Consider the following 26,680-nt stretch of genomic DNA (forward strand, 5'->3'; position numbering starts at 1 on the left):
ACACTACTCAAAAAAAAAGTGCACGTGTCTAGTAACCATGCACACAAAACTTTTGCTTTCAGAATTTCTGATTTACAGTTAATAATTTTTGAACATATTATTGCTGGCCTGGTTAGCCGAGTGGTTAGCATATCCGCTCTCCAGCCAAACAGCTGCAGGCTCGAATCCCACTGTGGACTCGGATGTTTGTGATTGTCTGTGAATATATATAATGTATAAGGTCTTGATCAGGCCTCATATGGATTATTGTGCACAGATTGGGTTGCTGGATTTTTCATGGTGACAAGGATATGTTGCAAAGGGTCCAGAGAAGATTCACAAAGGTGGTTAGTGGTCTTTGGAATGTGGAGTACAAAGACAGATTGAGAGAATATAAGTTGCAAAGCCTTCTGAATAGGAGGAAGAGGGTGGGGGATATGATTGAGACATATAAGCTAGTCAGGGGTTGTTATCAGGTTGACATAGAAAAGATTTTTCATAGAATGGGAAAGAGGGATAGAACAACAGGCCATCACTGTAAACTGTATAATGAGGATGTGAGTAGAGGAGCAGGTTCTTTGCATGGAGAATGGTTGGTGAGCAGAATGCATTGTCTGAGTGTGTTGTGAATATATACACATTGAATCTGTTTAAGGCATGGTTGGATGAGCATTATGTGCAATAGCGCGTACCTCCCACGATGAGTCTCTGACTCCATGGAGGTCGGATGTTAATAATAATAATAATAATAATTCCAACTTCATAGATTCTAATTAGTTACTGTTAGCCTGTGCTGTGTGGGTGAACTGATGCCACCAAGTTGCAGAGGCATATTTGTTTAGATTGCCCATTGTCTGAATAGTACAGCAACTTGAGCTTGTGCAAATAGTGATGGATTTTGTAGCTATGCAGATTTAAGTGAATTTTTGTAGTGCTCACAGTTAATTTAGTGCTCAGGTTATAGCTAAACATAAAAAGGGCATCATTAATATGAGAAACATTACATTATCAGTTTTAGTGAGTTAAACCCTCAAAACATCACTATCAAAATTAAAGGTGAAAAGAACTGCAAATTCATTTAAATTTGAATGACTGGTTTCACAGATATGTGAAACGGGAATGCTTTAACATGCACTGCTGCACACACACTGAGTGTGAGACCATAAACTTGGACATAAAATGTTTTTCATGCACATTGGGGCACCAAACATTATAGGGAATATTGCTCTGGATCCTTTCCAATATCTTTCACTATGTTTCTTCATACTTAATGTGCCAAGACCAGAAATTGCCTTAGTGATTGGGCTGTGGGCCATTTTCATCATCTCTTCATTCTTTTGAAAATCATTTGGTTGGATAAGTAATCCATATGTGCTCTGATTAAGACTTTATACAATGGAATTCTAATCATCTAACTTCTATACATCAGCTTCCTCAGCATTATTAATATTATTATTAATGCCAGACCTCCATGGAGTTAACAGACTCATCACTGGAGGTACACACTATCTCATACAAAGCTTATTGAACTGTGCAATAAACTCAATATATCCACATTCACCACACTCTCAGACTATACATTCCAGTCACCAGGGATGGCCCTTGTTCTGTCACCATTCCCATTCAGTGAAAACATTTCTTCTACATGAACCCCAATAACAGCCCCTTACCAACTTAAATGTCTCAATCATATCTTCTCTTCTCCTCCTATCCATGTGGCTTTGCAAATTGCTTCTCTCAACCTGTCTTCACACACCCCACATTCTAAAGACTAGTTACTACCTTTGTGAATCTTCACTGGATCTTCATCCAGTAGATCTTCATTACCATGTAAACCAGATGACCAAATCTGTATAAAAATCATATGAAGCCTGAATAAGGCCTTATGTGAAATGGAACCATTACCTCTTTATTTCTGCACATCAAGGTCATCTGCATCATTGCTACAATCCAATGCGACAACTAGATAAGTTGTGCAGTGTGATCCCTTGAACTTCAGGTTCTTGTCCACAACATTCCCAGATCCCTCATCTCCTCTACTTCCTTCAGAATTTCTCCACCAAGTGTGCATTCACCAAATTTCAGAACCTTACACTTTACAACATTGAATCAATAGTTTAATTTGCTTGCTTGTACTATCTCTTCAAGTTCTCCTGTAAGACCACATCTGCTTGACTCTTTGTTGTTCTCCCCAATTTTGCATCATAGGCAAACAGTTGTATTTATCCAATTAAATCCATCCCATTATCATTAATGTGCAAGTCAAAGAACAGGGTCCTAAAACAGTGACTTATGCAAGACACCACTAGTAACTTTCCTCTTTTGGGATATACATCCCCTCATATACAACTTGCTGATGCCTATATGACAGCCAGTCACCTGTCCAACTCACTATTTTTATTTGGGTTTATTTGGGCAAATAACTCAGTTAGCAAAACCATTTCATCTCCTTTATTTCTGACAATCCTGGCATTCATAAATAAACAGAGAAATTCACATTTAGGTCTATAATAACTAGGCCTATCCATTGTTGGTTATGATTTCCCCACACACCTGCCCATGCTCATTGCCTTTATCATCACTTACCCTGTATATCTCCTTAGTCTCAGCTACCCTGCCTCTTTACATCCCAGGACATCCCATTCCTGTGCTGACCATTCTCATACACCCTTTCACTACTACTTCCCACATCCACTCTCCATATAGTGTATCTCCCTATCCAACTTGCACTACTCTCTCCATTTTCCCATCCATCTTGCATTCTTTGTTCTCTCTCATCTCTCACACTACTGCTATTCCATTTACAACTACTTCAGTCTCACTAATTCCTCTCTTCTAATCTTTCACTTCACTTTTTACTTCCTTGGAGCTCTTGTTTGCATCACTTATTGCAGTTTCTTTTGGTAACAGGCTCTCCATTTGGCATATGTTGGCGTTGTGCTATCCTCTGAATTTTAAGTTCTTATCCACCATCACCTCAGATCTCATACCTTCTTCACTTCCTCTAAAGTATTCCCACCAGTTTGCTTTCTGGATTTTAAAACCTTAACCTTTGCAACATTGAACCCCACTAGCTGATTCACCTGGCCTGTTTAGATCCTCTTGTAAAGCCATAATGTGAGCTCTACTCCATATGGTTTGTGCCATCTTTGCATTGCCTTGCATATTACCATTCAAATCTTTCCTAATATCATCACCATATAAATTAAACAGTAGCAGCCTCAAAACATAACCTTGAGGCACACCACTAGTGACTCCTCTTTTGGGTATTGCCTTTCCCCCTTCCATGTACATTTTGCTAATACCTATCAGCAGTGCTTTTTTTTCTGGAAAAAAAGGTGCCGGTACTCACCATCAAGATTTATTACAGCAACTTCCACACTTTTAACACATCCTCCGATATATCCGCATTGTCTCTAGATCGCTTCTTGCTTTTGGTATCAACTGCAGAATGACGATCTCGGAGCAGCCACGAGTCCACATATTTGCTAGGGTTGAACTGAGTGAGAGGAGGTCCTACTATCCTGATGAACATCAGTGCAGAAGTTGTCTGTACAAGCAGAGATGCCCTAGATGAAGTTACTATAAGATTCATCTAAGAGAAACCCCTTTCTCATCACTGGAAGATATTGCAATTGTGTCCAAAGAGTACTTTACAGGAAGTAGTATGTCCAGGACTTTATTTTCTTGAAGATATTCATGAAAACTATTTACTGCTTCTCTTTCATTGAAGTGAAATTTGCTACTAACTTTCTCATTTCAGCTTCACCAAATGTCAGATGCTTCCCAGGATTTTCTGGCCAATACTTGGAAACTAAAATCTTAGCACATTCAGGCAAATCATCATCATCTCCTTCAAGCAGATGCTTTCCAACAGCTTCTTTCAGACTTTTATAGAAAGCAGATGAACTTATTGCAGGACTGTGTCTTTCATTTTTGTGGAGCTCAATCCCTTTGAAATTAATGCTCTTCTGACTTCGAAAAGAAATACTGTAGTACGGACCAGGATTTTCAATTCTTCAAAATGTTGAACTGTATTCTTTATCTTCCTGTCTGCTTTGTACAAGTCAATATTGAGTTCAATTCGTGAACACGTACCATCTACTGGAATATTTATAATTTTTCTCTTGTAAATCTAGACTTAGTTCACTAAGTTCTTGGAGAGCATCACACATAAGGCCCAAATTAAGAACAAACTCGCATGACGTTATTTTTCTTAAAAGGCCCTCATATAGAAAGCAATCTGTTTTGCTTCTTCTGCTGTCTTTGTTTTCCTCCAGAAAGTGATGGATGAGGGATTCAAATTCTAGCCAAACTGCAGAAATAGTGCGAAAGCTAGATGCAACCCAGCAAGTGCTTAAAATTCTGCCAATTTAAAGAAGTTGAAGTTCTAGAGTCACTGCACATTCCTGTAGTTTCCTATCATTCTTAGGTGAAGCATGATAAGTCATATAGAGTTTGTCCATGAAACTCTTAAAGCAATTTCTGCTTCTTCAGCCTTACTTTTTTTACTCATTGGCATAAAGTAACTACTTATTTTACTCATTTTGAACAAGGATTGCACTGATTTAACTTAGATTAATTCAAAATTCACGTGAACACCTGCCTGTTGCAGAGTGAATATAGAACTCATAAACTAATATATTGGAAGCAATTGGAAGTGAACACAACTTCCTGTTTCTGGTTGCGTACCAACCTATGAAACAGGAAAGCAGGGTACCAACTTACGAGTAATCAAAACTGAAAATTCAATTGGTGAACACAGTACCATCTACAGGAATATTTATAATACATTTTGCTGTTACTAAATTGCAAATTTTTAAAAACTTAAGGAAAAAGGTGCTGGTACTGCATACCGCCAGAAAAAAAGCACCGCCTATCAGACAGCCAGAGTCTATCCAGCATACTGATCTGTTATCCTACCCTTTCTATTCCAGTTTAATTACCAGCTTGTCATGTGGCACTCTATCAAAGGCCTTTACCACAGGGTATTCATTTTGTTGTCCAAGTAAGTAAAATGCTGAAACATGACCTTCCTTTAGCAAACCCATGCTATCCATCCAAGGAAATATTGTCAACTCATTTCTGAGTCTATCCTTGCTAAACTCTCCAACTCTTTAACCACATACAGATTAGCCTGTAATCAGTCTTGTCACTTCCTTATGAAGCAGTACAATTTTGCCTTTTTTTCCCCTTCTTTGGAACTTGACTTTACATAAGACTCATGATAAACAAGTATGTGAAGACTGTTGTTAACTCCCTTGAACATTTCCTCAAACACATGTGATATGTATTATCAGCCTCTGGAGCATTAATATCTGGTTTACTCAGTTTTTCCCATACACCACCTGCTCACTCAACACAAGTCCCTCTTCCATCCTTCCCACTGTGGCCAGGCTTTGCATGATGTCATGTTCACAAGGATGAAATTCCTTTATGAACTGCTCGTTTAATATCTCAGCTGTATTCTCTGCAGTGGTTATTGTTCTATCATTGTTTTTCCCAACCAATATTGTTCCATAAGTATTCTTCTACTGGCAATGTATTGAAATAACTCCATGGGATTTTTTAAAAATATCTTATTAACTAACTGCTGCTCATACTGCACTTTTAACTATCCTTACCAAGTGAGTTATCTTGTCTGCTTTTTTACACTTATGCAATTGATTATTACTACTTATGCTGTCTCCACAATGGCATCTTCTGAATTGTACATTTAATTTCTTTCTTCATCCATTTCACTTACCTTATTTAATCTCCCCCCCCCATTCTTGACCTTGGAATGCATTCGGACATTGCTTCTGCTAGATAGTCTCATCCAATTTCTCATTCCAAGAATTAGCCAAAAGCTGTCTCTTAAGCTTTTCTTTTTAATAATCACCGACCATATAGTTCCACATGCAACTTTTTCTTACAGATGTTCTCATATGGTTGACCACCAACCAAGATGATCACTTCATGGTCACCCTTACTAGCTAGATGAAGATTTGACCCAATTTATGGTAACATTCTGTGATAAGATGATGAAATCCAAGACCCTTGACTCTTGTCCTCAATATCATTGTTCTAATCCTTTATACTGTCCTTGCAGTTTTAGCAATATGTGCTGCATTATGTACTAAGGTAGCTCTCCAAAACTTGAGGAATTCATTTTCTTTGTATCAGATATGCCATCACTTCATTCCATTCTATATTACCATAATTAAAGTCATCCATAAGATCATATTTACTTACTCACTAGGCTAAATTTGCCTATACATTTCTTTTACACATTACTAGGTCTACAGCAACAGCTAACTAAATACGCTATCTACCAATAATTGTCCAGACACCCCTGTTATTTGAAGTTACAGAACATTCCAGGTTTGCTAATAACATAAAAACTGGTGCATAGATAGTAGTGAGCAGCATTTTATCACAGTAGTTGAATACAGGTGGTATGGCAACACAACGTGAACTCAGTGACTTTGAGAGAGGTGTCATCTTGGGCTGTCACATCGGTAGCATGTTTATATGTGTGCCAGTGCTGCTCAACTGTAACATCCAAGATCAACGGTTGGCAATGTGATCAACAAAGGGAGATATTCTGGCATCAGTAGTGCAGGAAAATACCCAGGGCAGCCATCGAAAATGATTGACAGGTGGGTGTTAAAACAGGTGGCACGCAAAAACCGGCTACAATCAGCACAGACCATCAGTGATGAGTTCCAGAGCTCAAGTAACACCATGATGAGCACTAATGCTGTATCAGAAGAACTCCATTTACTGAGTTTCCATGGAAGAGCAGCAGCACACAAGCCGAACATCACAACAACGAACAGAACGACTCATCTGATCTGGTGCAAATAGCATGCGAACTAGACAATTGACCAGTGAACAGTATTCTGGAGCGATGAATCAAGGTTCACCTCTCTCTCCAATCTGATGGCAGCATGTGAAGGCAACCTGGTGAATGCTTGTTACCACAGTGTCTTGTCCACAGTAAGTTTGGAGGAGGAGGAGTAATGATGTAGGGTGCATTCAGCTGGTTTGGAGTGGGACCACTGGTCGTTATCTGTGGTTCCATGAAGGCATCTCAGTAACTTAATATTCTGAATAATCAGGTGCTGCCTACACTGTAGAGTTTTTAGAGAATGGACCCATGACTATCAACACACCCCATACTACAAAGCTGCAGCTATTATGGAATAGTATGAAGAGATGGGTGTTAAACAACTGGCCTGGCCTGCACAGAGTCCTGATATTAACCCAATCAAACACCTGTGGGATGAATTAGAGTGGCGATTGAGGCCCAGAGCAGCACATCCTCAATCTGTCATTCATCTCAGTGCTGCTTTGATGGAGGAATGGAGACAAATTCCACCTGATGTCTGCCATACATTGGTGGAAAGCCTCCCTCAAAGGGTGCAGGAGGTGATCAAAGCCCAAGGTGGACATACCAGATATTAGAGTTCGCCTGCTGGTATCAATTGTAAATTGCTGAAGTGTCCAGACTATTATTGGTAGATAGTGTATTTCATCCTATCTGCCTCTATCTTCTTCACACCATATTGCCTTAAAACCACTGTCACCCTTGGTTTTCACCCTTGCACTTCAACTTTTGATTACACTTCCACTTTTGATGGTAATAAGATAGTAAGATGGTAATAAGATTGATGGTAATAATAACCAGACAGCACTCCCTCTCCTTTTCTGCTCTGTCTTCAAAAAAAAAAAAAAAAAAAAAATTGTAACTCTCCATTCCTGTCAAGATATTGTCCTTACCCAACTGCACTTTACATTTTCCCACAATATGTGAGCAGTTTGGGTAAATGAAGGCAGTTAGTTTTGATAAGGACAAATTAAGGCTGATATTGTGGGCAGGAAGTTAAATAAGTTATGTGGAACTAGAGAGTAATTGACCAAAATGTTAAGTTATGTAACAAATCATTTTAGGTAATGAGGTATAGTTTAGTGAAGATGCCATGGTGAGCATATTGAATAGTTTATGTAACTAGAGAAAATTTTGTCAAGACACCAATCTAGTTGAATACAAAATAGTTTTGAAACCAACTGTATCTGAGAATTGGATAATAAACAGAACACATGATCACAGACCAGAAACCACAAATATGAGAGTTCTGAAGAAAATTAAGAACATGGGTAGATGGCATCAGTGATCAAAGATAATAAAAAGAAAACAGTATTAATATTCAAGAATTGTAAGCAGAGCTAATCTAAGATAGTATGGTCACTTAAACAGAGTCAAAGATGAAAAATTGGCAAAATAGGTCAGCCTATTGGCTTTGTGGCCATTTTCTAACCAACAAACTGTGGGTGAAACCACTGTGGATGTTTGTTAATGTCTTTAAGTGCTAGGAATGTAACCACTTGGCATGAGACTGCTAGTTCACTTATTGGAGGCGTCATGGCTTGGAAGAAGTTCCATGATTGGTTTCTAGAGTGAGATTCTGAATTATTTAGCCCTTAACTCACCCACAGTACTAATATATAAGATTGCATCCTTTCATGGGTGGGATTCACATTTAAGAAAGAAAAAAAGTTTGAATTAAAAATTGCAAAAATAGTACACAGAGTGAGACCATAATATAGATGGGTTATGTAGTTAGAGGAATGATTTAAAGAACAGAAAGTAAAAAAAAAATTTAAAAAAAAAAAAAAAAATATATATATATATATATATATATATTGTTGAAATTAGGATTTACTCGGGATGTATACATTTATAAAAATAAATTTAACTGACTAGAACCCGAGAAAGTATAACAAAAACCTTTAATACATCACAACTAGTTTCATCGGTGATCCGACTTCTTCAGGTGAGAAATAAAAACATAAGACATAAAATAACACGGTAAAAAATGAAAATTTTTTACCGTGTTATTTTATGTCTTATGTTTTTATTTCTCACCTGAAGAAGTCGGATCACCGATGAAACTAGTTGTGATGTATTAAAGGTTTTTGTTATACTTTCTCGGGTTCTAGTCAGTTAAATTTATTTTTATAAATATATATATATATATATATATATATATATATATAGCATATCAGATACCAGACAAATAAATGACTAATATTGAAGACAGTGGTTAATAGTGAACTAGCACTGATTGGACTTGTGCTAGTTTTCACTGGAATTAATTATGTTGCACTATCCATAATCCTGGCATACTCTTGAGGTTGTGAATCAATTTTTTGGCACACCAGAAAATGTTAATTCACCTATCTTGCTGGATGATTCACCGTCAGTTGTGTTAGGAGAATCATTCAAGTGATTGATTATGTGATATTCACTTTTCAATGATAATCGATATCAGATGATTTTGGTTGGTGATTTCATGTTTAAAAATAATAAATGTATTACAGAAATATGAAATTCTTAATTTTTCAGATTACGGAAATTTAGATTACTGAAAAAAATTGGTTAGCATTTTCTTTCATATGAAATTTTTATTTTTAATATATAACAAAATCTTAAAAGATGAATGTTTGAAGAAAATCTGCATGTGTAGTAGTCTTTTAAGACTATATTTGGGATGGTAATATAAATGTTTTCAGTTGGGGAGGATGCATATGTGCATGTGTTTTATATATTTACTTCATGTGTTTATTGCTCTTATACTTATAAGCTCTTCAAAACTCATATGGACTATATGGAAAGAACAAAGATCCTTTTTGGCTCAGATAAAGCAGATAACATTGCTTCCAAAATGAGGTAATTTTTTTTTCTTTTTTATTTTCAAGTCATTTTTTACAAAGAATTTTCAGTTTTGTGGATCATTAAAAATTTCCAGATATCTGCATGAAATAAAATTTGTCTTGAAAAATTCATTATATATTGCAGTATTTTGTTATTAATGAGATCAGATTATTTAGAATTCTTTAAAAACGCTTAAACTTTTTGGATTTTTTTCTTTTGTCTTTTCTTTTCTTTATATATATATATTAAACTATTTTAGTTTTCATTTGCATTCATTCACATTTATGAATTTGGTTATGTTTACCTTTCAGAACAGGAGTTTGTTATTTAATTGTGTCATTTTTCATCCTTTACTTGCATATATGCTTTTAAGTATAGTTGATTTATATCATTAACTTTTAACTAGCTCTGGTTATTCTAGATGAATACTGTTCTATAATAACTCCTAGATAATGGAAAATTATCACTAGTTATTAATTCTGTAAAAATAATAAAATTGTTAATTTTTGCATTCATCATTTATAATTTGGTTGCATTCAGTTATGTAACTGCATTTCATTTCAAATTTACATACCTCAAATTGGGTGGGAAGGAGCAGAAGAGAGAGAGATTGTGTGTGTGTGTGTGGGGTGTGTGTGTGATTAAATGCTTTGAAGTTTGTAATTGTATAGTAATATGCAATAAAAACTTTTGTTATATAAAAGATATCATTTTGTTATTATTATTATTATTATTCAGGCCTCCAAGGAGTCAAAAGACTCCTCGAGGGAGGTCCTTCCTAAGACAAAGTCTGTCAAGACTCATCGAGGGGAGGTCCCCCATCTGAGAAACACAAAGTCTATCATACCACTCTTTAAACTCACTGACCGTTCTTGCTCCCACCACTCCATCAGGCAATGCATTCCACGGCTCAACCACCCTCCACACAAAGAAACCACTCCTTACCCTCTTGCTCACAGTTTCCTTTTGTAACTTCCAGGGATGGCCTCTTGTCATCACTCCTTCCCGCTGTTCAACCAAGCGAAAGAACTCCCCAGTGTCAACCCTGTAACCACCTCTCAACAGTTTAAAAGTCTCAATCATATCACCTCTCCTTCTTCTATCCATCAAACTCTGCAGTCCACATTCTCTCAGCCGATCCTCATAACTATCCTTGTACAGTCCTGAAACCATCTTTGTCATCTGTCTTTGTATCCTTTCCACAGTTAATTTATCCCCTTCAAATCCTGGGGACCAAATCTGAGAATAATAGTCCAGGTGTGGTCTGATCAGAGACTTATACAACGGAATCATAACCCTCTTATCTCTGCAGGTCAGTGTCCTTCTCATAATAGCAACAATCCTCTGTGTTACCTTCACCACCTTTGCAATATGTCCCCTAAACTTCAGGTTTCTATCAATCATCAACCCCAGATCTCTTGTCTCCCCTACTTCCTCCAGTATAACTCCTCCCATAGAGTATGCAGCATCGCATCGATGTTTCCCAAACCTCAAGACCTTACATTTTGCTGCATTAAACTGACACCCCCATTCATTTGCCCATCTATCTAGCTTATTTAAATCCTCTTGCAAGGCTACCACATCTGCACTATTACTAATAATCCTTCCCAGCTTCGCATCATCCGCAAACAACTGAATATCCCCCTGCAATCCACTGGCTATGTCATTGATATAAAGGTTAAACAATATAGGTCCTAGTACTGAGCCCTGTGGGACCCCACTTATAACTCTCTGCCTCCTGGAAACTGCTCCACCATATACAACTCTCTGATACCTATCAGACAGCCAATCCTGAATCCAGTTGACCAATCTGACATCCAGACCCATGTGCTGCAACTTAAATATCAGCTTATTCTTCAGTTAAAATCATATTTCATATTTATAAGTAAAAATGGTATGGTTAATTCATTTGTGTTGTTAATCCTCAGTATACTAGAATATTTGCATGTAGTGTTAATATGTATAAGTTCATTTTTGGTGAAATATGAACATTCTTTGATATAATTATTTACATCAAAGTATAATTATGATGTAGTAAGTAATTCTTTTCTTAGCAAGAAAGGAACTTATTTCAAGTCCCTTTTTATTTTTTGTATTTGTTTGCATTTTCATCTGAATATTTATATTAGAATAATTAATGTGGATTAATGAGTAATTACTAATTACTCATTAATCCACATTAATGGACTATTGGAGTAATCCACTAATGTGGATTACTGTATAAGTAATTACTAAACCTGCTCTCACAGCAAGATTAAATTTTAAGGTGTCAGATGAATTTCGTCACTTAGCATGAGACTGCCACTTTGTTTATTGGAGACCTAATGAACTTGAAAAACTGCTATGATTGTTCCTTAGTGTGTGATTTCTGTTTTTCTAATCCTTGCCTCCTCCCCTCCATTAATATTAAGGCACAATAATTTTATACCTTTTTGTAGGATGGGATCTATGTTTTAAAAAAAATCAAACAAAAGGAAAAGGGGAGGAAAGAGAAATTCTTCAGCAGTTGTTTCTTTCATGAAACATTATTGTAAAAGTGTGTGAATGCACACACGTACACACACACACACACACACACACACACACAAAGTTGTAAAAGTAACAAAATTAAATGAAGAAATGAGTGCCTATCCTTTTGAATGTGATGAATACATGCCGCATATGAATTAATATATCTGTATTTTGAGTAATTAAAGATTTGTTTTTATGTTTCATGAGAAGGATTGCCATGCCTACACGAACCACTTGGCGAACCAGGCTGCTGGCCTGGTTGGCTGAGTGGTTAGCATATCCGCTCTCCAGCCAAAAGGCTATGGGTTCGAATCCTGCCATGGGCATGGATGTTTGTGATTATCTGTCAAAATACTAGTAGCGGTGGTGAGCGGTAGATGGTGTTGATTGATATTTATTCTCTGACTTTAAGAATAATGTAGTGTAATTTAACAATATAATATAACAGTAATACAATAAAAAAAATATAAATTGTTTTAGAAATTCAACATGCATTTCTGTTCATCAGTTTCAAATTAAAGTTCATCTATAATCTGCAAGACCAATAACAAAAATTCATACATGGAAAGTTGTTTAATCTTTAAACAAGTTTCCACATCATTGTTCCCATAATTCAATGAACACAAACTGCAGAAATTATAAATTTTTTATTTATTTATTTATTTTTGTTTATTTATTTATTTATTTATTTATTTATTTATTAATAACAAAAATTCATACATGGAAAGTTGTTTAATCTTTAAACAAGTTTCCACATCATTGTTCCCATAATTCAATGAACACAAACTGCAGAAATTATAAATTTTTTATTTATTTATTTATTTTTGACTGTTGTTTCATCTCTAAGAAATTGATAAAGAATATTTGTTATATAAATTCAGAATGATTATTGATTTCCTTCTTACTATCGAAAAGAGACAATATAAAATTTTAAAATTTAATTTACATTTATTAGTTATGTAACAACTATTAAATAATTTAAAAATCAGTAATAAGTGTAATTTTACTGTTAATTGTTTACAATTAGATAAATTATTTTGCACAAAATTGACCAAAAGTGAAGGCAGTTTTGAGTGTTTAGAGATGCTTGTGATAATGAATATACTTTTAACATGAAAATATAAGCAATGATAATATTATATTTACAAATATTTCATCTTGAAACTAACAAGCTATCCTCAGCGTTTGAATGGTTGAACAAGGTAGAATGCTAATAATGGATTATTTCAAAAGATATGAGGGCCATGTGGTTGACTACATTGAAATACAAATATCATATTTAAAAAAACAAACCAAAACTAGTGATGACTAAGGAGAATGAGACTCTCTCCCATATTTTTTGTGAAGACACGTGATTGTTTTTATTCAAGTTTGGGCATTTTATTAACACTTCAGTACTTTTCGTAAAGGTTCGTACTTATAGTGACATCGATGAAGCAATTGGGTTCATGACCAGAAGATTCTATAGTATTCACACCATGTTATGCTAAGCTGGACTTTTCAGGTTTATTATAAGCAATGTAAGATTGCTACTCCTATTTATTCATTTTCCCATAGAATGACCAGTTTGTTCAAAATGAAGATTATACTAACATGGAACTTGGTACATCCCTGGAAGAGTAAGAGGCCGTCTGTCCTTAGAGGAAGGTAGCCAAGATGAGAGTTTTTTTGATAATTTTATTCTGTATATTACGAGTTTCTTATCTGGAGGTCTTGAGGGTTGGAACAAAAAAGTACACATGGTTTAGTACAGTCTTCATAATGCCAAACTTTTGGGAAGGATGAGGAGCTGAATTATGTAATATGTAATGCCGAGTGAAAGTTGGTTTATGATATATACAGAAGGTCACCAGATGAAAAGTGAGAAATCAAAATGTCTAAAAAGGCCAGTTTACCCTCTCTTTCAACTTTCATTGTTAATTTTATCTGAGAGTGTAGACCATTTATCTTTTCTAGGAACACAGGAAGTGTATCATTTGGATTAGGCCAGATTGAAAATATATCATCAATATAACACACCCAGAAGGATGGTTGGGATTGTATTGAAGAGAATAAGATATTGTCAGAATGTTCCAGGTAAAAATAGCTAATGCAGCAGAGAGTGGACTGTCCATCAGAGTTCCATCTGTTTGTCAGAAAAGTCTATTTTTGTAACTGAAGTGTTTCATGGCCAATTTTTGAAAAACATTTTTCGAATTTAGTAGTTTATGGTTACAGTGGGTAACCATATTGCCGAAATTTAAAAATACAATATAAAATAGAGAACTTTTATATCTATTTATTTATTTTTATTTTTTACGTTTTGCGCCCCAAACTTAGTTGTGCCCATGGCAGGCGCCTCTTTCACCATTTCCTCTGGGTCTTTTTCCTGCCGTCATGGCAGGAAAAAGACTCAGAGGAAGACGTACTACCATACTACCTTAGATTAGTTCTGCTAACAATGTGAAGTTGTATCCTAATATACTCATTTTTAATATGATACTGTAATTGATGCTATCTGTTCACTCCCCTAATCCTTCTCAGAACTTTCATATCTGTGGTTTGTCTCTAGTTACTGATCAAGTGTTTTATTTCTAATCCATTTTTCAGATCCATATTCGGTTTAATTTGCCATCTTTACTACAAGTTGAAATGTTTACTTGTTCTATACTTTCTCCATTCAGGATGTGGTTAATGTTTTCAGTGTTTCTGCCTATTTTCATTGTCTTTTTATTGCTGGTTTTCATACCAAAGCTATTATGGCAAGGTGCTTAATAGCTTTGTTATGGAACTCGTAGAAGAATTTGATAAGTATCAGATTGACATAATATGCATGACTGAAATAAAGAAGACAAAATCAGGGGAGATCCTTCTGAATAACAAATACAAAAGTTATATTCATGGAATAACAATCAGGGAAAAGAAGTAGTAGTTATAGTATTCAACACAAAATATGAGGATAATCTTCCTGAATGGCAGGCAATATCATTTAGAGTGATGTGGGCAAATATCAGAATGGAGAACTGGAAAAATGAGACTTATTTGTGCCAATCGTTCTACAGAATGGTCAATAAGGAAGAAATGGAGGAATTTTTCAAGGCATTAGAGAAGACATCTGACACATTGAAAACTGAAAAGTTCATCCTTGTTGAAGATCCAAACAGTAGAAATAATTACCAGACATTTAGAAATGTTTGGGGAAAATTTGCAGAAAAAGAGCAAAGCTAAAAATAAGATAAGTGTCTGCTGGATTTCTGTTTAGGACATGGACAAGTTATTACTAACACCATGTTCCAACATAAAAAATGTGCACAAATTCACATGGAGGGAATTATTATTATTCTCTACACCTCCAAGGAGTCCGAAGACTCATTGTGGGAGGACACCTACTGTACAGCCCTCTGTCTCCACTACTACACAGAATCTCTACTACCAATCATCTGCATTAACGCCATCTACTGCCCACTACACCACAACAACTGGTATTTTTTGTCTGTAAATTGCATGTGTTCTGAAGGACTGATTTGTCTGTATGCGGGATGAAAAACTCGAGTTTCTGGGAGGAAAAACCCTGTTACCTCCGTATGAGATTGGCTAATTCATCTTCAATCGAAAAAGTCCATATATAAGGATTCCTCCCATCATGACGAGAATCGAACTTAGGCTTTTTCTAATCGAAGGGTGCAGTGTACTGTTGTTCTTCCAATTGTGCTACGGAGGCACTTATAAAAGACAGTTGGGTCTTCTTTTTATGCAGTAGATACGTTCCACAGAAAATCGCACAAAAAAGGCCTAACTTACGTTGAAAAATTAGGGATATGTTCCATAATTTTCTAAAACCGCATAAAACCAAAGCAATGAATTAAAATAAGCCTAAAATTGCATAAAAATCAGGAAAATAGGCATTCTTATTTGCCTATTTTCCTATATTTTTATTTGCCTACATTGCTGAATATTGTCTAATAGTGATGATAATTCTGATGACAAAATGTAAAAAAACAAAAAAGTGTTACTTTTCAATAAAATTAAATGAATAAAGCATTAAAACAAACTTAGGCATTCTTAAGTTTGTTTTAATGCTTTATTCGTTTAATTTTATTGAAAAGTAACACTTTCTTGTTTTTTTACATTTTGTCATCAGAATTATCATCGCTATTAGACAATATTCAGCAACATTTGTGAACTGGTGTAAAATCACTTTCATCACCAGAAGAGATAGTCAGCGCATCAGATCTGAATGGTGAAGGCAATGGTTCTTCACAAACAGAATTAGCTTCACCTTCGTTCTGTGCCGATTTTTTTCTTCTGACAATGTAATCAGTGATTAAACTTTGCGATGATGATTTCATTAACTTTTTATACAGCTCGTGATATCCAAACATATAGTTCTTCAGCTCACTTTGAAATTTAAAGGCTCTTTCAGAAAATCATTTTCATTAACAAGAAAATGATTTTCCAATTTATTGCATAGTTCAAGACCTTCTCTAATTATATTTGCAGTGAGAGGGAGAGGTTTTTCTGGATCTTCGACGATATCTAAAGTTAATCGATATCCAATAATATCATCGTCACTTAAGGCATTATTCGCATGCTTGTTTCGAAACCGTAGTGCCATGATTTTTTAAAAGTAATAGGCCTACAGATTTAAATTTTAATATGAATAAGAGACAAGGGACTTTGTTTAATTTTGGTGTTAAGAAATCTCTTATTGAAGGTGTTTGTGATGCAACAGATAGTGATTCATTCACCTCCAGCCTACAAAGCAATCTCCAGAATGTACAAAGGGAGGGGGAAAACTATCAGCACACAGGAGAAAAGGTCTGCATTCACTCGTAAGTACAGGTAACCCTCGTATAACGCGGTACTTATACAATGAGGTTTCGATATAATTCGGTCTACAAATTGTAGTAACTCTTGTTCAATGTGGTTTCGATATAACACCGCTTACAAATTGTAGTAACTCTTTATCTTTTCATATATTTTTCACCTAGCAACTAAAAAATCAAATTTTATCTTCGTTAAATTTGTGTCTGCTCGTATCACGGATGTAGTTATAAGTATTGAATTTATATTAGGGGAAATACCCTTTAGTACACATGTACGGCAATTGCTTACCATATAAAGTGTTTATCATTGAAAATTATCTTAGTTTTCTGCCAGGAAAGGGCATTAAAAAATCATAAGTGTGTTAATCTCAAGCTGAGCACTTTATTTTCTGGTGAGTTACATACAATATGTAATGCTTTTTTTATGTAGAAAATTTATTTTTATAGTAATAGCCACTTAGAGGTCTTTTGAGATATGGTTGAAAACGAAATTAGTGAATTAATTGATGACAAAACAGATTTAAATGAGGAGGAACTGGTACAATTAAGAGATGACATCGAACCAAATGGCAGGGAAAGTTCTGCCAAAGATTCCGATTGTGATGAATCCGTTAAAGAATTCAGTTTGAAGAAATTAGCAGAAGGATTGGACTTGGCAAGAAAGTTATTTTACGGATAATGATCCCTCAATGGAGCGCTCCGGAAAATTCACGAGACAATTGGATATTTGTTTAGCTTCATATTATGAACTTAATAAAAATTTTCAGCATAGTGGTAAGCAAGTTCTTAGTACTGACTTCTTGATAACTAAACCAGCCGAAGTGTGCAATGAGAATTATACACGTGATGTCCAAGAGATTTCAAGTGATGCGATGCCCAGCCACTCGTAAATAAAGAACCTCTATGAAATATTTTTGAAGATAGTGATGACGATTAAAATATGCACTTTATTTTATTTTGCCTAAAACATTTATGCATTATGTGTGATGAAGTTTACTTAAAATTTAAAATTTTATTTCATAGTTTATATGTTTTCTTAATTTACATGAATTACCTGAATTAAATAAAAGTATATTTTTGTTGGGTATGTCATTGTTGTTTATATAATTTAAAAAAAAAAAACGATTTCGGAACATAACCCTACTTTTTCTATATGATCTGAGTCTCACATAACGTGATTTATATAACTTGGAATTTCTATGGAGCCTAACATCCGCGTTATACGAAGGTCACCTGTACTTATAATAATATTATAAATTTTTGGTGATCAGAATGAGATATGTCAATGAAAATCAGCACAAATTAATTTAATGATGCTTATGTTTAATTGATGTTTAATTAATTAATAATTAATGATCAATTATTAATTAATAATACATCAGCTAAATTAATAATTAATTATTAATTAATATATTACAAAATAACCAACATGTTCCATGAAAATTTCAGGATTTGTGAAGTGTTCCGTCATAGGAAAAGTTTGGGAAATGCTTGATACCCTATTATCGGAATGGATTCTCCTTCTGTTGGCATGTGCAGAAGTGTCGAAAGGTCTCGTGTCTGTGGGCATACTATACCGCATAACTTGAAATCTGCATAAAAAAGATCCGCATAAAAAGAGACCCGAGTGTATATTATTATTATTGTTATTATAATTACGAGACACCTCCAGGGAGTTCAAAGACTCATTGAGGGAGGACACGTACTCCACATCTCTCTCTGTCTCCACTGCTCAATCCACCAACCACACCAATGTCATCTACCGCCCACCACCTCTACTAGTATTTCCACAGACAATCACAAGCATCCATGCCCACGATGGTAGTTGATTCCACAGCCTTTTTGGCTGGAGAGTGGATACACTAACCACTCGGACAGCCAGGCCGGCAAGAAGATGCAAGAATTAAGAAAAATGCTATTGACTGGTTCAGGACACAAGTATACAGAGGTTTTGAAATAAGAAGTGGTCACTATTTAGTTTTAACAAAATAAAATTGAATTTCATATTGAAAAGAAAGAGTGTGTAAGAAAGTTTTAAGATGAATCAAAGTTGAACAGCTTTCAGAGGTGAAGTGTAGACTCAAATACACAAACATCATTCAAGAAGAAATTCAAGCATTTGAAAACAAGAACTAAACCTTCTAGATTAATTGGCAGATCTAAAAGAAAACATTGATTGATTCAGTCAGAGAGGCATGCAGTGAGGTTGCCTGCAAGGATAGAAAAATAAGAACTCTGTGGTGGACTTAGAAAGTTAAAGAAGCAGTCAAGGAAAAGAAGAAAGTATATTGAAACTTCCTGGCAAGTAATTCAGCTTGTGCTCTTAGAGATGCAGAGAAAAATGTAAGAAAGCAAAGCACTGTGTAAACTTAGGTAAACAAAAGTAATGGGAAGACTTTGGTAAGAACATAGAAAATTAATATCAAGAAGGTGGCAAAATATTCTGGAGGCTATAGAAAAAGCTTAGAGAGGAGAAAAGAGTACTATAAAAGGAATCAGATGATAAAGATGACATGAAAACTGAAGACAAAAATATTCTAGATGTCGGGAGTAATCACTTTGAAAAATTGCTAAATGAAACAAACATTGTCATACGGTGACACAAAACTCCCAACAGAAATGCAGTGAGGAATACATATCCATACTTGAAGTAGAAAAAGTTTACAACGTGAAATGTGGAAAGGCAACTTGGTGTAGATGAAATTCGACCAGAAATGTTCAAATATGGAGATGGAAAAGTTTTTTTTTTTAACAGTAGCTGCACTGCATAATTCAGAATGCCTACTCAGATGGCTGAATTCCAGATCACCATTTTATAAAAAAGGGAAATAAAACAATTTGAAACAATTTGAAAATTACAAAGCTGTTTCCCTATTGAGTGTTCCTGGTAAGATATATGCAAGTATACTTGAGAAAGAGCTAAGAAAAATTGTTGAAGGAAAGCTTGGTGGAGAATAAGCTGGATTCAGGCCAAATAGAGGATCTCAGGATTAGATTTTCACTTTAAAATACATAGCTGAGAAATCTTGGTAATATAATCAGGATCTGCATTTAAGTTTTGTAAATCTGAAAAAGGTTTATGACAATGGGCCAAGAGAAATCCTGTTCAAATTGCTACAGCTATATGGTGTAAATGGAACATTATATCGAGCAATACTTAGTCTTTATTTGAGTTGTAAGTTAGTAGTTAGAAATGAAAGAGGTACAGGATATGGTTCGATGTTAAATCAAGTGTGTGACAAGGTTGCACATTATCTCCACTGTTATTCATTATTTATATGGATTGCATTATGAAGGAAAGTGGTATTATATCTGATATCAAAATTGGAAGTGTTAATCTTAGTTCTTTACTTTATGCAGGTGATATTATACTTGTGAATAAATTCAATACAAGTCTATAAAATTACTAAATTGAATAACTGTTGTAATAAATTAATATGAAAATCAGCAATAAAAAGACAAAGACAGTGAAAATAGAAAGATTAAAAATATCAAGTGTATCCTGTAAATGATGAACTTAGAGAACAAGTAAAGTCAACTATTTCAGCACAATTTTTTAGTGGAGATGACAAATTGAATATGGAAATAGACAACAGAATTTGTAAAGGTGGTATGGTAGGAAGTCAGTCTCTCCTATTGTGCTGAAAACTGGCACCCAAAGAATAGCAGTTGATGGCATGAAGGAAGATGAGGCAGTCCAGTATATTTGGAGTTGGAAATGTCTATGGATGTTGACCAATGGCTGTTCTAGTTCTTACATATTTAGAGGAAAGTTGAGGATTGGTAGCGGCTAGTTTAGAGCTACACCTATGAAAGTATGTATTAAAAAAAAAGAAGAAAAAAAGACATAATGCAGAAACAAAGAACCAATGAAAAAGTGACTGGAGGAAGTCTCGGGGATAGTGTCACTTATTTAGTGGATTGTCCTCTTCTATATGCAATCAAAAATTCTTAGAAATGTTTTAGTGAATCATTCCAAATGTGAAACAACATTTGGAATTTATAAAGTGTTAGGAGTTAAGCAGAAAAAGAGAATACTGCAGTCCCCCCTTATCCTCGTGTTTGCTATCCGTGGTCAACCCTGGTCCGAAAATATTATGTGGAAAATTCCAGTCTATGAAAGTTTTGTAATTTGACCTGAGAGCTTATGAGAATACAATCCTCAGCATTCTGAGTTGCCTTGGCTTGCACTACTTGACTTAAGTAGCCAAGGCAACTCGAGGATGCCAAGGATTGTATTCTAGTAAGCTCTCAGATAAACTTACAAAACTTTCATTGTTTCTATAAACATTCGGCTTTGAAATAATGTTGGATCTAATATCCACTTTGCTGAAGTAATTTTGCATCGCAGAAATGAAGCCGTATGTCTCTTTCTTTTAGCAATAGACAATTCATAATTTTAAATTGCCTGCCATTTTGAGTAGTTCTCAGTTATCAGATTGACTGTCATGGTATCGCAATTCTTGTGTTCAAGTAACCCTTATTTTCTCTTTGACAATTCGGATATGTCAAAGAGGAGCCATAAAATAATAAATAAATAATAATAATAAAAAATTTATGCTGATGTTGCTAAGATTCCATTCACATTCAGATAACTTTTATTGCACTATGTTGTTATAAGTGTTCTGTTTTATTATTAGTTGTTGTTGTTAATCTCCTACTGTACCTTATTTATAAATTAAACTTTATCATAGGTATGTATGTATGTATAAGAAAAAACATAGTACAGTAATACCCTGATTAATGCTCAGGATGCGTTCCTAGATGTCAAAGCACTAAACAAAACACCATTAAACAGGGTCATTTTTGTACATAGTAAATAGGGGAACACACAACCAAGAATAAACAAGCTTTGCTTTAATTTTAAGTTATTTTTATATTAACTTGCAAAATATACATAACACATATACACGTGTACACAGAAATACAAAGTTTAGTTTTGTGTCGAAGGTTCTGATTCTTCTGAAATTCTTGATTTTTTAGCGATGAATTCATCTAGTATCATTTGTGGTTTTCTTTTTCTCTCATTAAGCAGTTGTCGGTAGAAGAGATTGCACCCAAAACACCTCATCTTGCTTTTGTACTTCTTTCAAAATCTGGTTCATTCACTACAAATTGATCAATGATTTCGGTTATCGTCACCAAACTTTTACTGACGAAATCTGTAGCAAGTTCTTTGGGTTCTTCGTTTTCAGAATCACTATTTTCAAGTTCTGCATGAATCCCTTGTTCTGCCTGTTCTTGAAGGTCGTTGGTAAGGTCAATAATATCGATGATTACAGTGCATAAATAACGTTTTACTCATCACTCCAAATCGTATTGATAGTGTGGACACCTTTTCACTGCCGATGAACAATTATACGATGCACAGGGAAAACAAATGTACAGGACAAACATGGATTTAGGGTATAGGAGAATTACAGCAGCACTACGACAAATCGTCACCTTTCACTGATATTGGTTCATGTTTGAGAATAATCGTATTATATACGAATCAAGGGGAATACAGTGATAAATTGAATCAGCATAAATTTAGCACTTTTTTAAGCTTCAAGTAGAACCACGTTATGTTGAATCATGGAATATTTAGCGCTTTTTTGGGGTTTGGAAAAAAAAAAGTTATATCGAATCGGCGTTAAACGAATTTATAATTTCAAAATTATTTTTATTTTTCCACATAATCTCCCTTAAGACTAATACGTTTATTCCAGTGATGCTCCAGTGCCATTATCCCATTCCTGTAGTTGTTCTCAGTAAGATCTGCAAAACACCCCTCTACAGCTGCAATCACCTATTGATTCGAAGAAAAACGCTGACCAGCGAGGAAGAGTTTTAGTTTATTAGCTTACTTTAGTTTTTAGTTTAGAAGAAATAGAAGTCAGAGGGAGCCAAATCTGGGGAATAGGGTGGATGTTCCAACAATTCATAGTGCGGATCCCTTCATTTTCCCATTGCCAAAACATCTTTGTAGACAGTGCATTGTCCTGATGAAAGGTGATTTTTTTCTTCTGCAAACCGGGTTTTCTCATGAATTTTTTCGTCTAGTCTGGTTAAAAGATCAGAATAATATTCTCCTGTTATTGGTTTACCCTTTTCAATAATTAATAAACAAAATGCCTTTAGCATCCCAAAATACTGATGCCATGACCTTTTCTGCTGATGGAACTGACTTTATCTTGTTTGGTGCTGAACAACCAGCATCTGTCCACTGTTTTGACTGCTGTTTGGATTCTGGTGTGTAATGGTGAATCCAAGTCTCATCCCTAGTAATAAATCGACACACAAAATCAGTTTCATTCTTGTTAAAATGCTCCAAGCACTGTTCAGAATACTGTGAGCCAGCACAGCACCCATTTTGTGCAAAGCTTTTTCATTTGCAATTGTTCATGCAAAATATATATGCTACACATTTTTTTAAAATGCCTATAGTCTCAGCAATTTCATGCCCTTTGACTCGCCGGTCATCAATTACCATATCGTGCACTTGATCAATGATTTCTGGTGTTATATAAAATGGAATATATAAAGTACCTTGCTCATGCAAGTTGGCTTACTTTGGACAGATAGGTAGATCAGCCACCATCTGTTTAGATGAACACAAAACTTATATTTGCAATCACGACTTTGGTTAATCTGTTCTTGTGGACCATGTATTAGATACCATTCACAGGATCTGCTGGAAGAAAACCACCATTCTTCATCACAGTAAATTTAGAAAACAAAGTGTTTTTTTGAATCTACAGCAGCACTCAGAAATCAGCCAAATTTAAACAAATATGAGTGAATAAAACTTCCCAAAATTTATGAAAAATGTATCATCAGAGGTCCTAATTTACATCCTGGGCTGCCTGCAAGTGCCTATAGAGGGTGCGCCACCTAGATAGGATTTGAGAGTCATCATAGCCACATGTTTTATTGACTGTTGTGTTGCGCCTTTTGTGTGTGTGTGTGTGTGCGCGCACACGTCCGTGCATGCTTCCTGAAGATGTCTCCGTGACTAAGATGAAATACTGGAAGCATTAAAATTAATTTTTAATCTTTTCTTAGTGCTGTCAATATTCTATTAAACCTCCAGCATGATGTTCTCCCAGCACTTAAGCCTTAACACACAGGTCTTATTCAACTTTATAGTTATTTTCATGGTGCCGTTTATTTTAAATTGCTTCCATCAATCTTTGGTTTTTCTGTACAGTGTAACCACCACTTTCCTTATTTGAACCGTGAAGTGGCTGATGCTAATTTTGATCCCCAGAAAAGGGGTTTCCTGCACCCTCTCTTAAAATATGCAGTGTGAATGTTTTGGGGTTGTGCCAAACATAGTAGTGATTGTCTTTCCTCCATTTGAGAGTATAGCAATAACTGATTGTAGTGTGTGAGAAGGTTTCCCAATCAGTTAGTGCTTAATCATGCTGCTATGCCACCAGATCATCTCTTGATGGAGGCCAAGTAGCAGTATGTAGGAGGCTCACTGTTGAGACTGTATTAATACTTGAAGACTGGATGTGCAATATGTTTATCTCTCATCTTAATGCATGTCTAACTTACTCTTTATTTCACCTCTAAAATATGACCATGACAGTAGGCTCAGATATAATCTCATTGCAGTTAAACAAACATTCCTCACCCACACCCACACACACAAACAAACAAACAAACAAAAAATTATGAAACTTTACCAAAAATCTTACTTTACAACAATCCTTTTCATTGAAACTCGACCAACTGCAAACCAGCTATTCAAATAAGGTTTTGATATCTAGATTGCAGTTTAATTGGCTCTCCCCCCCCCTTTTCCAATACCACTGACCAAGGTGAGATGGATTTTAGGTGGGAGATGGAGTTCATTGCCCAGTGTGAGACTCCTGCCCTGCTTATTGGAGGTTGAAGTGGTTTGGAAATTTTCCATGTTTGCTCTCTAGAGCAGGGTTTCTGGACTGGTAAAAATACAAAAAAAGTACAGAAAAAATACACAAAAGACACAGCACAGTATGTCTGTTGAGCAGTACTCTGATTTTGCTTTATGTGGTTTGCTGTGAAAAAGCAATGCCATGCATGGTAATATAGTACTTTCATGACTTTGTTTCCTGACTTGTGGATATGTTGTGTTCATTTTGTTCCTCATGGAAAAATGAAGGGATGGCACGTTTATTACTGGAAAGTTGATAATTTTTTGTACATATCAGACAGTGAGGTCATATAGCAAAATGTCAGTCATGGATATACAAACACAGATGTCCAGCAGCCATATTGTGTTTAAGTGTTTAACTTGCAGTGAACTAAAAATGATCTGGTATAAATGCTAATATGCTAATCATGAAATGAAACATTTCATATTTTTTTTTGAAGCTGGTTCTAATAAATCATATGGTGCATGCTAAGTATTGAGTTATGCATTTATAATCTATCTGAAAATTTTATTGCGTTGATGGATTATTGCGTTGATTAATTTCACCTTGAATAATCCTTAGTAAAGAGGCGAAAATGAAAAGATACGTCTTAAATGAATTATATTTTATTTGAAATGTTGGTCAGCTTGTGAGAAATTGATATAGTTGATACATTTCTTGACAGAATAATCATAATCCTCAAATAATAGTACTATTTCACTGATTTTCTCTGTCTATATATATATATATATATATATATATGTATGTATGTATATACATACATACCCCCCCCCCCCCCCCCCCCCCCCCCCGAGTTCCGGACTGGTAGGCGGTTCTCCTTGAATTCTAATGACTCAAATTTTGAAGACTCGACACTCAGGGTAGCCCATGAGTTTCAAATAACTTGACAAAAACGTGATACAAAATGTTACAAAAAACTTAGCATTTTATATTATATTGTATATATATATATAGTATAATATGGCTACATTGCTGAAATATAGATTTTTGAAACAAGTCTTGGGTAGATATTGGGTAAGTTGTGATTGTTAATATTTTATAATGTTGACAAAATCATGGAATTATCTTCTTTAGCGGCTTGATTTTGTACTGATTGCATATTTCTGGATTTATTGCTTATATTGTGTAAATTAATTTATTTTAGGCTAATATGCTAGTAAATAATTTATTGTGAGATATTTTATGCTTAAAAAGACTCAAAAATTCAATTGACAACTTTGCTGATGTGGCTGTTGTCTCTAACTATTTTCATGTTATCAGCATTTAAAAATGTCAAAAAATATTTCCATTTACTTAAGTGCGTCACAGTGAATAAAAATTGTTGACTTTATTTTTCGGGGGACCCTCTAACCTCTATAGAGCCCATCCCCTAGGTGGCAGATAGGGGAGGGAGCCCACCAGATATGATGGAGTGGTTTGAATATATTGGATAAGGACTTGTGGACCAACAGGGCCATAAGGGGGGGGGATCAGCTTGATTATAAGGGAAGTGGCACTCCCATGGTCCCCTAGGCTGATCTATCCTCTTCTTCCTCTACTTTGAGGAAGATCCACTCACTTTAATCTTTCCTATAAGGCCTTATCAGCCAACTCTTCTTATTTTATGATGCTTATGCTATTAGAGGGCTATAGGTCTTTCCATTTCTGGCCTATATTTATGTTCCCTCTAAAATCTACTCTTTCCTCTTCAATATTTGTATTAAATTTTAAATTTAATACAAATATTGAATTAAATTGAAATTTTGAAGATGGCAAGTTCAGAAGCCTTAAGGTAACAG

At 35.1% G+C, this 26,680-nt stretch overlaps 1 protein-coding gene across 1 annotated transcript in view; it reads left to right on the plus strand.

Annotated features, from left to right (window-relative positions):
- The window catches only part of LOC150106702 (C-Jun-amino-terminal kinase-interacting protein 4-like), a 713,212-nt gene that overhangs the window by 123,914 nt on the left and 562,618 nt on the right, over positions 1–26,680 (plus strand). Inside the window, 1 exon segment of the mRNA XM_090393457.1 lies at positions 9,609–9,694. Coding sequence (XP_090249583.1) covers positions 9,609–9,694 — 86 coding nt within the window.

Source organism: Typopeltis vanoorti, chromosome 5 (genome assembly GCF_054136105.1).
Source record: "Typopeltis vanoorti isolate ZY-2024b chromosome 5, IOZ_Tvanoo_1.0, whole genome shotgun sequence".
NCBI lineage: Eukaryota > Metazoa > Arthropoda > Arachnida > Uropygi > Thelyphonidae > Typopeltis > Typopeltis vanoorti.